The sequence below is a fragment of the Solanum lycopersicum genome, chromosome 2 (genome assembly GCF_036512215.1).
Source record: "Solanum lycopersicum chromosome 2, SLM_r2.1".
Taxonomy (NCBI): Eukaryota; Viridiplantae; Streptophyta; class Magnoliopsida; order Solanales; family Solanaceae; genus Solanum; species Solanum lycopersicum.
Genome location: NC_090801.1, coordinates 60,196,014 through 60,214,976, shown reverse-complemented (window position 1 = coordinate 60,214,976; position 18,963 = coordinate 60,196,014). Strand labels below are relative to the sequence as shown.

Below are 18,963 nucleotides of genomic sequence, written 5' to 3'. Positions count from 1 at the left end.
TCCCATTTGTTTTCAATTGTGTTTAAACGACTTCAAGTAAAACACAATTATCCTCGAACATTTTCAGTATCAATTGGACTAATGAGTTCTAGAATAACATATGTATCCTCTATTAATACCCATCGCAAAATCTGGTTCCACATCAGCCAATCGTGTTTAAAAGAAACAAATTATGGGTGGTTAAATGATTCAATAGGATAATAACATAGTTGAGGTATTTGAGGAGAAAAACCTATTAAATTTAGAAATCTATTTATGTATTTGCCCGAATTTTATTATGTTAAAATAGATATTTTATCAATTAAATTATAAAATTAAAATCAAATTTATTTAGTTAGTTGAACTAAACATCAGTTGGATCCACGGTGTCTAATAAATTAATAAAAAATGAAATCAAATATTTAGTAGGGACAGTAGTGGATACACTCCAATTATTGATTCAGATTTGTTTTGCGCAATTATGGCAGTTTGCAATTTTTAATTTGAGTTGTTTATACTATTCCTTCTAATTCATTTTAATTTTTCGTGTTTATTAAAAATATACCTTGGTAAAAATAATAATTATTTTATAAAATTAAAATGTAACTAGTTATCTTTTTCCTTTTATATTAGTTGCCTCATTTTTTTATGCACTCTGAAAAAATCATAAATAAAAATTATTCTTACTACTTTACCCTTATATCTCTCCAATAAATTATACTTTCTCCAATTCATATTAATTTAATTTTTAATGTGTCACACATTTAATAAGAAAAGTAGATTAAGACATAAACTGAACCTAGTTTTTCATTTTTATTGTCAAATTTATGATTAAAATAACTAATCACTAATTTCAATACTAACTAATAAAGGATAAAATTGAAAAAACACTTTAAAAATAGTCTTAAAAACTGAATGATTAAGTTGAATCAAAAAATAAAAAATGCCTCAAAAATTAATATGAAATGTAGAGAATACTTTAATTAAGAACAAGACGAACAAACTAATTTTATACTATAAAAAATTAATTCTAAAAGTAAAATGAGATAAATAAAATTAATTGTATCTTGATTTTCTCTAAAAAGACAAATAAATTAAGACAGATTTTTAGTAATTTTGACCAATAATATGGGACTAAAGGAGCTTTAGTTCCACCTTTGCTCTAATCCAATAAATAAAATGTGGAGAAAAATTATTTAAAAAGAAGCATTATTAATGCTTAAATCTCTTTTGGTAAAATGTAATGTTGTTTACAATTTCAAACACTACTAGTAACCTCATGCACGTAAATCGCGACCAACTAAATGTATGATGTCCCTGATATGATTTTAATTTGCCCAAATTATATATTTGGAGGTCGATCAAAATAATTATATTTATTTTAACATATAAAAAAAATATATATATATTACTCGTATATTTTGAACATATGTCAATTATTAGTGGGATGAAAGCCTATATAAAGTAATAGAAAATCAGATAATAATATTTACAAAAAAAAAAATTATAAATAATTTAATAAAAAATAATACAATTAAGATACTTAAAAGGAAAATCCTAACAAATTTGAAATCTGTTTATAAATTCCTAAAAACTAACACCCAAAATCTTTGAAAAATCACTTTCTTCTACTTGAATTATAAATATAAGAAATGAATTGCTAATCTCAATCATGGTCCACGCTTTATCTCGTTGAAAACGTCGACTTCACGTGGTCTCTTTTTTTAATGCGATTTTTTTTTTATTAAAATTAAAATTAAAATATTAATATAATCAACTTCACATGGCTCCAATTAAATATACTGCGATTATCATAATTATTTTAGTGCAAAAATCAGACAACGTCCTCTTCCCAACTAATTTGAATTGCAAAGTATCTCAAATACCTATAATTTACAAATCGGCTTGGTTAAACTCCACTCTTTTTTTTTTTCTGAAATTATGTTATGTATGTTAACTTTCTTCCCTATTGAAAAATATTTTAGTACATAAATTAAATCCTATTTTCTATTTTCCTCTTATTTTAAGCTACACTTGTTATTGCAAAGAAGGGGAATGAGGAACTTTCAACTTCTCTTTGTTCTTCTATTACTATCATTCTTTTTGTCACAATGTGAATCTTTTCTCCACTGTATTTCTAGTCAATTTTCTGAAAGTAACAGCACAGGAGTACTTATGTATGCTCCAAAATCGTCAACATATTCATCGATTATCGAACATGCTCAGAAAAATCCAAGATGGTTGAACTCTTCATCAGCACATCCGCTTTTAATTATTGTGCCTCGTAAAGAAAATGAACTCAAGCCTGTCATTCTTTGCAGCAAAAAGTTTGACTTGCAAATTAGAGTGTTAGGTGGTGGTCATGATTATGAAGGTCTCTCTTTTCGCGCTGAATCGCAGTTTATCATGATTGATATGAGTAGTCTAGATGAAATCGATATTGATTTAGAGAAAGAAGTGGCCTGGATTCAAGCAGGGGCAACGTTGGGAAAATTATACTATGACATTGCTAAGAAAAGCAGAGTACATGCATTTCCAGGAGGTATATGTTATACTACTGGCAGTGGTGGGCTAATTAGTGGTGGAGGATTAGGTTCTTTGATGAGGAAATTCGGGCTTGCAGCAGATAATGTTGTCGATGCTCGTGTAATGGATGTTAATGGAAGAATTCTTGACAGAAAATCAATGGGAGAAGACTTTTTTTGGGCCATAAGAGGAGGTGGAGGTTCAAGTTTTGGGATCATTCTTGCTTGGAAACTCAAGCTGGTTCATGTCCCTGAGAAGGTTTCTGTTTTCAGGGTCCATCGAATGCTCGAGGGGAATACTATAAATATCCTTCAGCAATGGCAACATACATCATATTTACTGCCTAAAGAGTTCTTCCTTAGAATGATAATGCAAAATGATGGAGAAGGAAAAGAAAAGAAAGTCAAAGTCACATTTGAAGGACTATTTCTTGGGACAGTTGATGAGTTAATTCCAATTGTCAGCGATAAATATCCTGAATTTAATTTGGAACACAAAGATTTCTTCCAGGAACCAGTGATAAATTGCACTGAGAGACCTTGTTTGAAGAAAGAATGTCATGAAGTTCCCTGGATCGGTTCGGTCTTGTTTTTGTACAACAAAGAAGTTGATGAATCACTTGAGGTCCTATTGGATAACAGTGTTCCTATATATAAAAATTACTTCAAGGGAACATCTGATTTTGTGAAGACTCCGATTCCTGATAATGGTTGGAAAATGATTGAAAGATTGTTTCTTGAAGAGGACAGGCCTATGATGATAGTAGAACCATTGGGTGGAAGGATCAATGAATTTTCAGAATCTGAACTTCCTTTTCCTCACAGAAAGGGAAATATGTACAACATTCAGCACTTAGTGAATTGGAACGATAACAGTGAGAATGTATCAATCAAAAAGATTGGATGGATGAGAAAATTTTACAAGGAAATGGAGCCATTTGTTGCCAATTCTCCCAGGACTGCCTATACCAATTACAGGGATCTTGATTTTGGGACTAACCAGAATGACTATAGCTATTCGAAGGCCAAAATATGGGGTGAAAAGTATTTTAAAAGCAACTTCAAGAGGTTAGCTAAAGTGAAGAGTATGGTTGATCCCGAGAACTTTTTCAGATACCAACAAAGCATTCCACCTTTTACTACTGAAGGAATGACAAATTTAATCGAAGAAGCATGGCCGAGCACTTACATTCCATCTGAATTACAGGTATTCTGATGTGATCTTCTTGCAAATGTATCCCACATAGGCAAAAGTGAGTACAAATGTGCTCTGGATGAAAATTTGAACTTGGTGAGTTCAAAGTTAAGTTCTTACCATTGTACTTTTAGTACTCAATTTTTTGCACGTGTATTTATAGACTGGTGTCAAAATATTGAGATAGTCTGTAAAAATCTGGATTCAGTTCTTATCATTAATTAAAAAAAAATAACGTTTGGACATTTTGAAACAGTGGATTTTATTTACATTGATTTAAGTCCCTTAAGTTTCAAAATGGTTATGAATTAACATTGCATTGAAGTACATTGAATTCATAAATTTATATAGTACATTCAGTTACATTAAGTCCTCTAGATCAAAGACTAATTGTTGAATTTATTCAGAAACTAATATAGTGAGTACATTCAAATTCATCTCTCTCTATAAATTGGATTATAGACTTGAAAAATATCACATTCTTTCCCCTCAAAGCATGATAGCTCATTCTGAATCCCTTAATTCTTATAGATAGCAATTTCCTGTTAAAAAAAAATGAGAAGCTTTCAAATTCTCTCTGTTTTATTCTTTTCCCTCTTTTTGGCTAAATGTTACTCCAAAAAAGAAGGTTTTCTTCATTGTCTTTCCAAATACATCACAAAAAATGTTACGAAAAATATTTACTCCCCTAATTCTCCAACTTATTTATCTATCCTGGAATATGCCCAGAAAAACCCCAGATGGTTCAATTCTTCACATCCCATTTTTATTGCATCCCCTAAGAAAGAATCAGAAATCAGGCCTGTCATTCTTTGTAGTAAGAAAATAGGCCTAGAATTCAGGATCAAGAGTGGTGGCCACGACTATGAAGGCATATCTTATCGCTCTGAATCCCCTTTTGTAATGCTTGATTTAAGCAATCTTAACAAAATCAAGATTAATTTAAAGGAAGAAACAGTTTGGGTTCAAACAGGGGCGACCATCGGCCAGCTTTACTATGCAATTGCCAAGAAAAGTAAAGTTCATGCATTTCCAGGCGGTATCTGCTTCAGTGTTGGCACTGGTGGAATGATCAGTGGTGGTGGGCTCGGTGCATTGATGAGGAAATTTGGCCTGGCAGCTGATAATGTTGTAGATGCTCGCGTAATGGATGTTAAAGGAAAAATTCTTGACAGAGAGAAAAACAAAGATTTATTTTGGGCGATAAGAGGAGGTGGAGGAGCAAGTTTTGGTGTTATTCTAGCATGGAAAATAAAATTAGTTCGTGTTCCTGAAAAGCTTACTGTTTTCACTATTCGTAGGAAATTAGAGGGTAACCGAAATCTCCTCCAAAAATGGGAAAATATATCACATCAACTCCCTGAAGATTTGTTCATTAGAGCTGTTGTTCAAAATCACAGATCATCAGAAGGTAATGTTACTAAAAAGTATGTTGATTTCTATTTTCAAGCACAATATGTTGGCCCTGTTGACGAATTAATTCCTCTCGTGGAACAATACTTCCCTGAGTTTAATTTGGAGCGAAAAGATTGCATCCAAGAGAATACTACTGCTTCAGCAGAGAAAGAATGTCACCAAGTCTCCTGGATCGGATCAGTCTTACATTTATTTTTCAGAAAACCAAATGATTCACCTAAAGTTTTGCTAGAAAAGAGAATTCCAACACGGAAAAATTTCAACAAAGGGACATCTGATTTTGTGAAGACTCCAATTCCGGATAGTGGTTGGGAAATGATAGAAAGAGTGCTTTTGGAAGAAGAAAGAGTCCAGATGATAATGGAGCCATTAGGCGGAAAACTAGATGAAATATCAGAATCTGAAATCCCATTTCCTCATAGAAAGGGAAATTTGTATACTATTCAGTACTTGGTTAACTGGGGCGATAACAGTGAGAGTATATCAAGCCAGAAGATAGCATGGTTGAGGAAATTTTACAAGGAAATGGAGACATATGTTGCAAAATCTCCGAGAACCGCTTACCTGAATTATAGGGACTTTGGTTTAGGAACAAATCAAGAGGATTACAGCTATTCCAAGGCCAAAATATGGGGTGAAAAGTATTTCAAGGCCAATTTTGAGAGGCTGGCTAAAGTGAAGAGGAAGGTAGATCCAAAAAATTTCTTTAGAAGTGAACAAAGTATACCACCTTATCATTTATCGCACGAAGAAGATTAGATTCTGCTCAAGTTAATGAACTAACTAACACTTCAAGACTAGAGAATCATGGTGACAAAAATGCTGAACAGATATTGAATGCACATTTTTTAAATATTAACTCGCATACATTTACACCAAAATAATAAGTACAGAACTTTTGTCTTTTATGTATTGTTAGTTTAATTTTTAATTACTAAATCGATATAAATAACAGCTGCAGTAACTTTGTAGTACTCGGGTAAGTAATTTGTATTTTTATTTTAGTATAACATATTACTATATTTTTTGTTTGTTTATTCTTCCTGTTCAATAAGAATTCCATTATGTAAGGAAAAAAAATAGGAATAACATCTTTAAGAGTTTTGGACGATAAGAACACTTCTCCAATTTCCAAATACATAAATTTCTTGTGGTCGTACATTTACTACTTTAGAGTTTCAAAAGATCAGCAACAAAAAGTTGGTAGATTTTTCAATTATAGGCGTGAATAAAGATTTTCAATAAATATGTATATCTCCTTTTTAAATTTTCAATTAAAATATTTATAATGGTATACCAAAGTTGAATTTCGAAAATTTGTGTTGAATCATGACTTGATTGCCCAAAAAGTGTGTTGAAAACCATGAATAAACCCCCATTAACAAGCGTGACCAAGTGGTTATGTAACACCTGAGTTAAGTAAAATATATGTGTATGAGATACTATAGGCATATTTTGTGTTTACTGTTTTGGTATAAATTTAGAGTGCGAATAAGTATTTATCCTCTGAGAGCAATACATTTTTTATTTAAAACTGAAACTTCTTTGTAATATCATATTACAATGTGTGACAAGCACTAACTGGCCTGTCTAATAATATGAGACATGTGAGTAAAATGACTCTTCAATTTGTAGAATAAGGTGGAATACTTTGTTCATTTCTGAAGAAATTGTTGGGATCCACCTTACTCTTAACTTGAGCCAATCTCTCAAAGTTGCCACTATAATACTTTTGACCCCATATTTTGGCCTTGGAATAGCTGTAGTCCTCTGAATTTGTCCCAAAATCAAGGTCCCTGTAGTTCAGATAAGCAGTTCTTGGAGAATTTGAAACATATGGCTCCATTTCCTGGTAAAGTTTCCTCATCCATCCTATCTTCTGGCTTGATATAGTCTCACTGTTATCGCTCCAGTAGTTCAAGTACTGAATATTGTACAAATTCCCTTTTCTATGAGGGAATGGAATTTCGGATTCTGATATTTCATCAAATTTCGCACCCATTGGCTCAAAGATCATCTGGGGACTTTCTTCTTCCAAGAACAGTCTTTCTATCATTTCCCAACCACTTTCTGGAACTGGAGTCTTCACAAAATCAGACGTCCCTTTGTCGTAACTTTTCTTTGTTGGAATACTCTTTTCTAGCAATGTTTCAGGGGCATCAGTTAGTTTTCTGAAATAGAAATATAAGATTGACTGAATCCAGGAAACTTCATGGCATTCTTTCTCCGCACCAGTACTAGTAGTCTTTTGAAAGCAATCTTTTCGCTCCAAATTGAACTCAGGGAAGTACTGTTTAAGCAGAGGAATTAACGTATCAACAGGTCCAACATACTGTGCCTGAAATGAGAATTCCACATGCTTTTTTGTATCATTTCCTCCAGAGGACACAGCATTTTGAATAATAACTCTGATTAACAAATCTTCAGGGAGTTGATGTGCTATGTTTTCCCATTTTTGGAGGAGATTTAGGTTACCCTCTAACTTCCTACGAATCGTGAAAACAGTAAGCTTCACTGGAATACGAACCAATTTTAGTTTCCATGCTAGAATAACACCGAAACTTGCTCCTCCGCCTCCTCTTATCGCCCAAAACAAATCTTCATTCATCTTCCTGTCAAGAATTTTTCCATTCACATCCATCACACGTGCATCTACAACGTTATCAGCTGACAGGCCGAATTTCCTCATCAATGCGCCAATCCCACCACCACTGATGATTCCACCAGTGCCAATACTGAAACAGACACCACTTGGAAATGCATGAACTTTACTTTTCTTGGCAATTGCATAGTAAAGTTGGCCAAGGGTCGCCCCTGTTTGAACCCAAACTGTTTCATCATTTAAATCAATCTTGATTTTGTTAAGATTGCTTAAATCAAGCATAACAAACCGGGATTTAGAGCGATAAGATATGCCTTCATAGTCGTGACCACCGCTTTTGATCTTGATTTGTAGGCCTACTTTTTTACTACAAAGAATGATAGGCCTGATTTCTGATTCTTCTTTAGGGGAAGCAATGAAATTGGGATGTGAAGAATTCAACCATCTTGGTTTTTTTTGGGCATATTCCAGGATAGATGAATAAGTTGGAGAATTTGGGGTGTAAATGTTTTGTGTAGTGTTGTTTTTGGAGTATTTGGAAAGACAAAGAAGAAAGTCTTCTTGTTTGGAGTGACATTTAGCCAAAAAGAGTAAAACAAAGAGAATTTGAATGCTACCCATTTTTTTTTCTTTGGAATAGAAAATTGTTATCTAAAAGACTTAAAAGGTATTCAAAACTACAAAGAAAGAGCAATCATTGTTTGAGGGGAAAGAAGATGAATTTGCTCATAACTAACCTTTCAAATACTCCTATTTATAAGATTAAGTGAGGGGATGTTTGATTACTAGCCAAAGTTATACAAATAATACAAAAATTAATAATAGAAGTATTACATTTATTAGCTACCTATATATTAGTAATACAGTGTAAATTATACATACTTCAATGGACTATAACAGTAGTTCTGGATTCATTCAACAATTTGACTTAGACCCAAAATACGTATTTGAATGCATGACAGGTCAATGCTATTATCTCTGGTCCATGTCAAGTGAATAGTTGAAGTATGATAAATTTTATAAGAAAAATATTTAAAACGTAAAATCAAGATTATTTTTCTCTCACTTTTTTTAGTTATTTCTAAATTATTCTCTCAGAAAAGGAGCAATTCATAAAAATTATTTAATATTAAAATTCAAATAAAGGACTCAAATGAATTTAAAATAAATTAATAGTTTCATGATATGTTCTATATATCCGTGTATTTAGCTGGCAAGATTTGATCTTATCATAAATAATACCATTTGGTTTTGGGAATCATTTCAATTGATCTTGAAGTGGTAGGTAATTTATCCCACGTGGACATTACAAAATTGTTTTTTTTTTCCTGGATCCCATAATTCAGCTGGGAAGATTTGTACAACTCCCTACATACAAAATAAATAACGTTTTTTTATTTCAAAATAATTTTATATAAATATTATTTTTATTTTTATTAAGAAAAAAATTGAAATATATCCAAACTTTAATCATAATTGTTGTAATAATATCGAACTTTGGAAACATTTTTTATTCTTATACTATTTAACAGTGTATTTTAAATATATATATGTACTCATGTAGACATCATAAATATTATATCATTATAAATAGTAATATTTTCAACACATATATATTTTTAAAATACACTATCAAATAGTGCAAGGATAAAAGATCCTCCAACTATTAAATATTGCAAGAGCAAAAGCTCCTTCATAAAGTTTGATATTTTGTAACAGCAATTTTTATTAAAGTTAGGAATACTTTTAAGACCCTTTTCCGTTTTTAGTACATAAAACTTTACAATATTAAAGAATTAAAGTATTGTTTTCTTTCAAAGACATTTAATTAAAGATAAAATATCGACTTACTTCTTATTTATAAAACTGAGTAATTATTTTTTGAAAATACGTTCAAGCAAAATAGTACATTTTAAAAACAAAAGGAGTATGATACTATTATGTTTTACTGACGGATTTCAAATTAATGTTTGGGTTCTAGCCTTCTAGGATTCTCTCCCAGGCCTTGATAAAATGAGAAAATAGCTAACAGTTGGTCTAAAAAAGACATAGTATTTTCTTGATAAAATGAGAAAATAGCTAACAGTTGGTCTAAAAAAGACATAGTATTTTTTTTAATTGCTAAATATTTTATGATATTATAACATTTTATTCCTACTTTTTGTAAAAAAAATAATTCATAAAGATACTCTTTTAAAGGGTAAATTATTTTTTTAAAACTTCTTATGCTTTAGCCATTTTCATTATATTCGTCAAAATGTAATTGAAGAAGACCCCCCGAAGTGCTAAAAGATTAACGCGTATGTTATTTTATTTGACTTAATTAGATGAACTCTGGTAATTAAATTAAGAAAACATCAAAAGACACATGTTTGTATTTATTATTTTGGTGTAAATATATGTTGAGTTCATATTAATTCTTTGAGCAATAGTCAAAGTTTGTTCAGCCTTTATAACACATAGTACAAAATCTTTTCCTGATTACACACTATATCAATATGATAACTGATAAGGTGTTACACTTTGTTCACTTCTGAAGAAATTTTTTGGATCTACTTTACTCTTCACTTTAGCCAGCTTCTCGAAATTGCCTTTGAAATACTTTTCACCCCATATTTTGGCCTTGGAATAGCTGTAGTCCTCTGAATTTGTTCCTAGACCAAAGTCCCTGTAATTTAGATAAGCACTTCTTGGAGATTTTGCTACATATGGCTCCATTTCCTTGTACAATTTCCTTATCCATCCTATTTTCTCGCTTGATACGCTCTCACTGTTATCGTCCCAGCTCACAAAGTACTGGATAGTATACAAATTCTCCTTTCGATGAGGAAAAGGAATTTCAGATTCAGAAATTTCATACATTTTTCCACCTAATGGCTCAAAAACCATCTGAGGTCTTTCTTCTTCCCGAAACAATTTTTCTATCATTTCCCAACCACTTTCTGGAATTGGAATCTTCACGAAATCAGATGTTCCTTTGTGATAAACCTTGTGTGTTGGAATACTCTTCTCTAGCAAAACTTCAAGTGAATCATTTGGGTTTCTCCAAGAGAAATACAACACTGATCTGATCCAGGGAACTTCCAGGCATTCTTTCTCTGCATCAGCAGTAATATTCTCTTGGAAGCAATCTTTTCGCTCCAAATTAAACTCAGGGAAGTATTGATTGAGCAGAGGAATTAATTTGTCAACAGGCCCAATATATTGCCCCTGGAAATAAAATCCCACTTGGTTTTTGGTATCATTTCCACCTGAAAATACCCCTTTTTGAACAAACGCCCTGACAAATAAATCTTCAGAGAGTTGATATGCTATGTTTTCCCATTTTCGGAGGAGAGTTAGGTTACCCTCTAACTCCCTACGAATCGTGAAAACAGTAACCTTTTCAGGAACACGAACCAATTTTAGTTTCCATGCTAGAATAACACCGAAACTTGCTCCTCCACCTCCTCTTATCGCCCAAAATAAATCTTCATTCATCTTTCGTTCAAGAATTTTTCCATTCACATCCATCACACGTGCATCTACAACGTTATCAGCTGCCAGGCCGAATTTCCTCATCAATGCACCGAGCCCACCACCACTGATGATTCCGCCAGTGCCAACAGTAAAGCAGACACCGCCTGGAAATGCATGAACTTTACTTTTCTTGGCAATTGCATAGTAAAGTTGGCCAAGGGTCGCCCCTGTTTGAACCCAAATTGTTTCTTCATTTAAATCAGTCTCGATTTTGTTAAGATTGCTTAAATCAAGCATAACAAAAGGGGATTCAGAGCGAAAAGATATGCCTTCATAATCGTGACCACCGCTTTTGATCTTGATTTGTAGGCCTGTTTTTTTACTACAAAGAATGACAGGCCTGATTTCTGATTCTTCCTTAGGGGAAGCAATGAAATTGGGATGTGAAGAATTCAACCATCTCGGATTTTTTTGGGCATATTCCAGGATAGATGAATAAATTGGGGAGCCTGGGGTGTAAATGTTTTGTGTAATGTTTGTTTCAGGAGATTTAGAAAGACACTGGACAAAATCTTCTTCTTTGGAGTAGTAACATTTTGCCAAAAAGAGTGAAAAGAGCAGAACACAGAAAATTTGAAGGCTAGCCATTTCTTACAAAAAATAAAATAAAACTAATGGGATTCAGGCTGATATATAAAGAATAAGTTACCATGCTTTGAGGGGACAGATGTGAATTTTAATTCTCATATCTATCCCAGTGATCCATTTATAGACATAAATTTACTGATGTATATCACAGTAATCTGATTTAATTTATATGAGTTAATTTCTTTCATGATCACTTAATTAATTGTTTTTATTTCATAAAGTACTTAACTCTGTTTTATAACACAAAAATCATTCAACATATGGTAATTATATCATAAAGTCACTCAGCTTTAGACAATTCGCCCAACTATGGCAGGTGAAACGACAATAGAAGAGTGATTTTTTTGAGTGACTTTATTAGATGATTAACTAATTGTGATTTTTACATTACAAATAAAAGTTGAGTATTTTATGAAATAAAAATAAAATTGACTCCGATTTATATCGATAAATTTAGTGTTTTTGAATGCACTATATTTGACCCATAGGACTAATGTATATTAGTTGCTGATGTAATGTCTTTCAATTCAATGTTAATTCACAAACCTATTTAGAAATTTATAGGACTAAAATTAATTTGGAATGAATGCATCGTTCCAAAATGTTTATCCCCAAAATCAAAACTCTTATAATGTTGATTCAAATATTTGTTTTAGGGTCATTTCAATTAAGCTTATGATGGAAGGTAATTAAAATTGTATTTTTCTCCTAGATCCCAATATTCATTTGGGAAGACTTATACACTGAACTATCCATAAACATATATTTTAATTAGGATTTCAATTAATTTTTGCTTCTAAAATAAATAAATTACCTCCCAAAAGCTGTCCGGTCAATTCGATTTCAAGCTTTAACTTTTTGGGCATTTTTTATTTTCTATTTTTATTCAAAGTGAAATTAATCAATTTCCCTAGGTGATGTAAATAAAAAAGTGGTTCTATCTTGCTATAGGCAACTAAATTTATATATTTCCCCTTTTAGGAATCTCTCAGCACTTATCAACGCACGCTTGAAAGTTTGCATCATGACTTTTTACATGGACATCTTAAATAAGATTTATATCATTTAAATAATAAAATTATGGTCGTTTTGTCAATTTGACATTTTTCGTTGACTTGGTAATTTATAGGTGTTTACGAGGTATACTGGAACAAGTTGAGGTATCTAAATATATATTTTCAAAGTCAAGTGATTACTGGTTAATTAAAACGAGGTTAATTTATTTACTGATGCCCTTTATTTTCATTTGCAATAATTTTTCTTCTAAAAATATATTTTCTAATTAATTTGGGTTTAAATAATTAACTAGTGAGAATTTATCAAAAAAAATTAGTGATTCTAACATTCTTCTTAATTACTTTTTATTGTAATAAGTTATATTAGAATTTTGATCAAATTTAAATCACGCGGTATATGAATACTCGAGGATTAGATTTTCTAAATTTGAGCTCTCATGCTTTAAGATTGAGGGAGGAGCAGAAAATTTCGGCCGTGAGTAGCTTTTCAAATAATCGACATTTATGAAGATGACTTTAATGTAAATTAGTTTTATAGGTTAATTCAATTTAAAAGTTTGACTTTGACCCAAAGCACATTATAATCCAAATTGATACAAATCTGATCTGAATCATCCTGGTTATCAGCTGGCAAGATTTGTATTATCCACAAAAATATACTTTGATCTTATTTGTTTCATTAGTATAGGACATTTCTTCCACTTAAGACTTTAGAACATAGTATACATATTACGTTATTGACTTTGTTATTCACCTTAGTTATCGTGTGTTGAAATGCTAATGTGATAATTGAAATCGATGAATTTCTATGTATATCGATATTTATAATGAGTTAACATTAAATAAAGACTATAAATTTGATTCATTTGATGAATTACTTGTCAAAATTAATGTATCTTTGTTCCAAAATTACATCTCAAAAATTTTAGCCGGAAGCTCAAATGCGCACAAGAATTTTTATTTTGTGTCTTATATAATTAATTAATGCAAATTGTATAGGATTTGCTTTCGTTTCACAAATTAATGAATAACAATTTTGTAACTGATCTAGGTCCATTAATTTATGAAGTAAGATTTAACATTGTAGGGGTGCACCCATCTCATCCCTAATTTGTCTTCCATTTTAATAACATTAGAATTTAATATTTGTTAATCTCATATTTATGACTTTGGTTAATCATCCCGTACGTTACTTGTGCAAAAGAAGACACATCAATGAGTATACTTAAACGGAAAGTCTCCTTTGCGTATTGAAGAATTACTACTATATATATTTCATATAATACTATGTTAAGCCCTAATTTACTATTAGCTTGTGTCTGGATATGCAATTTCATATCATAAATTAAAATTATGATTTCAAAAGTGTTTGAATGTTCAATTTAAAATCATAATATACATTTCAATTTTATCAGAAAGTGTGATTATTTGAATTCCACCATCATAAATTCAATTTTTAATTTTTTTTTAAAAAAAACTTTACCGTAAGGCGCTTAAATCCAACAGACCTCCATCAAATATACCAAAAATTCGACATGAGCACTCCTCCAATTAGGTCAGGCAATTGAACAGTCAGTCGCAGCAAATTATAGCTGACTTGAGGTTGCTACAGGAACGCTCTAAACGATGCACAGAAGTCAAAACACAAAAATAACCAAAAGGGTTATTACACATTGTTATAATTATGATAGAAATATGAAATTTACATTGTTTTAATCCTTTTCTCACAAAAAGTAATGAAAGGATTTCAAGATTTTTTATTTTTTTAGGAAGTTGTTATGCTACATATTCTCAAAAACAATGGAGTGATTTACTCCACTAATTAAGCAATTATGTTATGCTATATAAGTAAACACACATTTGTATTGTATCTAACTATTTGACATGTCTTGAATACGTGTATATGATAGAAAAATATATTTTAAATAATACGTGTATTTGGAAGAAGAACATATTTCATATAAAACGTATTTCAGATATATGTATCTGGAAGAGAAACGTATTTCAAATATGTATATCTGGAAGAGGAAATTCAAAATTTAGAGAAACAAATTTGAATTTCTAAAAATTAAAAGTCACTTGGTTGCTCGAGAATAAATGGAAGGAACATATTGATAACAATACTTAATTAAACATGTATCATGATGTTTTTTCAATTCCTCGGATACATGTTGTTTGCCCATTATAGTTTCATATAGCATGTAAAACTAGGCCCTTAGTTCCCTTTTGGAAGTTAATAACCATTTCCCCACTAAATTTTAAATTAACTAATTTAATAGACTATAATATAGATATTATGCATATTCCTTACACGCAATATCCCTATAGGGTGGTGGATGCACTAGAAGGCCTCCCAAAAGAAAGTTTGATTTCAAATATTTTCTCAAATTCCTACACTACAAGTTACCTGAAATTAGAATTGATTAAGTTGATATCTTATCTATGTCTAATCTAATAATTTTAAAGATTATCATGCAAAATATAAATAATAAAACAATCATGATATTGGAAATAATTTTCACCTTTCTCTACGTGGTTTTATCCACATCTCGTAGCAATCAGTTGGGAGACGTTTTTTTTTTCGAAATCAGATCATACATGGTGTTGAGCTAGAATATATTCAGCATTTGTAATTCGTTGATGCATTAATGGATGTAATTATTATGTTACATTATGGAATTCCTTTAATTTTTACTTAATATAAAGCGTTTATTTGTAGTGCTTTTAATCAAATTCTAACATTTTTTAAATATGAACATGAAAAATTACAAAATTTCAATAAATATCCGATTTTAATGCATAATATCAAAGATATTCAATTCGCTAGTACTAAGAACGTAACATTAAAAGTCCTTGTCTTTCTTTCTTTTATAACCCCACCCTATAGGTTATGCCTAGTGAAATAATGCTAGTTTGGGAAAAACGTTTTCGTATTGAATATTGAATATTAATGGGATGAACTTTAGGGGGCTGCATAAATAGTGGAGCATTCATACTATTGACAGTTGACAAAATTAATAACTGAAGAGCAGTTGTTTATATTCATTTTAGTTAATAAAAGCTCCCCAGTTATACATATGACTTGTGACATGCACTACACTCTCAAAAAAATTAATAAAAAAATCCTTGTTTGTGATCCGATATACCAAAATAATAATAATAATAAAAGAGCTTCAACCTAAATATTGCTAGGAAATGGAATATATAACTAAGATAAACACCAAGCAGTTCTAAATTAATTATCATTATATAGGAGTACTATTAAAATGACGCCGTTATTATCCTTAATTTTATTTAGATAATAAGTTGGAATATATGGTATGATGTTCGTTACAAAGCTGTCTTGCACATAATCTGCAAATTGAAAACTTCAAATACATAGGACAACTAATTAAATAACGTTGGAAAACATTAAATATGATAATACTTCATTCATTTCATTTTTACTTGTCCATTTAATATTAAGAGTATTTAGAGAGAAAAAAAAACTACAATCTTACCTTACTGAAATTGAAGAGTAAAAATAAAACTATTTTTTTGATACAAAGGTGAAATAAATAAATGAAGGAATTATCTTCTTGCAAGTTGCTAGCTTGCAATATTTATTTGAACGTGCGAGTAATAATTTCGAGCACATTAATATTTGAATATACGAGTAATAATTTCAAGCATATTTATATTTACACACATGGGAACCAAGACAACTAACGTGGGAACCATGGCAAGTATTATATTATCATATAGATATAGAAATTACTCGTAATAAAATCCAACTGGGACCTAATTTCCTCCCACAATATATAATTTAAAATATATTTAAAAAAAAAAAAAAAAAAAAAAAAAAACCTTGGCAGCTGAAAACTCGGATTTTAATTCTGTGGAGTACTTTCATGTGCCTAGAGTCAAAGTCAATAAATATTATAAATTTTGATAACTCGACTTAAATAACCATATTAAAAAATAAATTCTATAAATATGGATCATTTGTAAGGTTTATAGCCATAAGCAATTTCTATTCCTCAAAAGAAAAAGAAAAATTATGGGTAACCTTCAAATCCTCTCTCTTTTAATCTTTTCCTTCTTTTTGTCAAAATGTTACTCCAAACAAGAAGATTTTGTTCAGTGTCTTTCTAAATACTCTAAAACCAACGTTACACACAACATTTACACCCCAAAATCTCCAACCTATTCATCTATCTTAGAATATGCTCAAAAAAATCCTAGATGGATGAATTCTTCACATCCCATTTTCATTGTTTCCCCTACAAAAGAATCACAAATCAAGCCGGTTATTCGCTGTGCAAAAAAACTAGGGTTGCAAATGAAAATAAAAAGTGGTGGCCATGACTATGAAGGCATATCTTTTCGCTCTAAAACCCCTTTTGTTATGCTTGATTTAAGCAATCTTAACAAAATCAAGATTGATTTAAATGAAGGAACAGTTTGGGTTCAAGCAGGGGCAACCCTCGGCCAGCTTTACTATGCAATTGCTAAAAAAAGTAATGTGCATGGTTTTGCTGGAGGTGTTTGTTTCAGTATTGGCACTGGAGGGATTATTAGTGGTGGAGGGTTAGGTACTTTGATGAGAAAATTCGGGCTTGCAGCTGATAATGTTGTAGATGCTCGCGTAATAGATGTAAATGGAAAAATTCTTAATAAGAACAAAATGAATGAAGATCTGTTTTGGGCAATAAGAGGAGGTGGAGGAGCAAGTTTTGGTGTTATTTTAGCATGGAAACTCAAACTTGTTCCTGTCCCGGAGAAAGTTACTGTTTTCAATGTTTACAAGAGGTTAGAGGGTAACCACAATCTCCTCACAAAATGGGAAAGCACCGCGCATCAATTACCTGATAAATTACTTATCAGAGTAATTATACAAAATGATGGAACAGAGAATGACAAGTACGTTGAAGTAATCTTTCAATCACTATACCTCGGACCTGTTGATGAGTTAATTCCATTGCTCAAAGAAAAATTCCCTGAATTTGATTTGGACAAAAAGGATTGCTTCCAAGAGCCTGTTGTGGATTGTAGTAACAGGCCTTGTATTAAGAAAGAATGTCGCGAATCTTCCTGGATTGGATCAGTCCTGTATTTCTATGGTAGGAGAACAAATGAATCACTTGAAGTTCTGCTAGAAAAGAGTATTCCAACACAGAAGAATTATTTCAAAGCCACATCTGATTTTGTGAAGACTCCAGTTCCGGAAAGTGGTTGGGAAATGGTTGAAAAAATGTTTTTGGAAGAAGAAAGACCTCAGATGATAATGGAGCCATTAGGTGGGATATTAGATGAAATATCAGAATCTGAAATTCCATTCCCTCATAGAAAGGGGAATTTGTATAATATTCAGTACTTGGTGAACTGGGGCGATAACAGCGAGAGTATATCAAGCCAGAAGATAAGATGGATGAGGAAACTTTACAAGAAAATGGAGCCATATGTTGCAAAATCACCAAGAAGTGCTTATCTGAACTATAGGGATCTTGATTTTGGAACAAATTCAGAGGACTATAGTTATTCCAAGGCTAAAAAATGGGGTGAAAAGTATTACAGTGGAAACTTTGAGAGATTGGCTAAAGTGAAGAGTGAGGTAGATCCCAAAAATTTCTTCAGATATGAACAAAGCATTCCACCTTATCACACTGATAGCTGAAGAAAACAGGATTGCATTGAAGAGCAGAAAATAAAAATTCCAAGTTGTTTGATGTTTTTATGAAGATTAATCCCTTCTTCTATTTTTCGAATGCAGTAAAATGTATTTTATCATATCTTAATTTGCAAAATAAATCTCCAATGTTTTTTATTTCTTAGTTATAATATGATTTATATACAACTACTTCATGTCTTGAGTTACATATTCAGGAAAATAGTAAAACCAAAGCAAACAGTACTAATAAATATAGTGTTCTGTTTAAACATTAATCCCTTCGTTCAAATTATTGTCTCGTGGAACATCAAATTATGTGAACTTTGACCAGATCAACATGACAAAGGTCGTAACCTGGTACTATTTTTTGTATAATTTTGATAAATTTTAATTTTTATATGAAATATTGAATTGATTTAGAATGTGTTTAACTTAACGGCCCAAAACCTCAAAGTATATAAGCAAGTCTTTAT

At 31.2% G+C, this 18,963-nt stretch overlaps 3 protein-coding genes across 3 annotated transcripts; 1 reads left to right on the top strand and 2 right to left on the bottom strand.

Moving 5' to 3' along the window:
- Window positions 1–6,613: 6,613 nt before the first annotated feature.
- On the bottom strand, window positions 6,614–8,534 carry LOC101246398 (berberine bridge enzyme-like 22). The gene has a single exon (XM_004232725.5). The coding sequence runs from the start codon at window positions 8,336–8,338 to the stop codon at window positions 6,740–6,742; it is 1,599 nt and encodes a 532-aa protein (XP_004232773.1). The 5' UTR covers window positions 8,339–8,534; the 3' UTR covers window positions 6,614–6,739.
- Window positions 8,535–10,210: 1,676 nt separating this feature from the next.
- Window positions 10,211–11,824, bottom strand: LOC101265308 (berberine bridge enzyme-like 22). Its single transcript, XM_004233763.4, has one exon. The coding sequence runs from the start codon at window positions 11,822–11,824 to the stop codon at window positions 10,211–10,213; it is 1,614 nt and encodes a 537-aa protein (XP_004233811.1).
- Window positions 11,825–16,835: 5,011 nt separating this feature from the next.
- On the top strand, window positions 16,836–18,653 carry LOC101246685 (berberine bridge enzyme-like 22). Its single transcript, XM_004232726.5, has one exon. The coding sequence runs from the start codon at window positions 16,880–16,882 to the stop codon at window positions 18,494–18,496; it is 1,617 nt and encodes a 538-aa protein (XP_004232774.1). The 5' UTR covers window positions 16,836–16,879; the 3' UTR covers window positions 18,497–18,653.
- The last annotated feature ends 310 nt before the right edge of the window (window positions 18,654–18,963 follow it).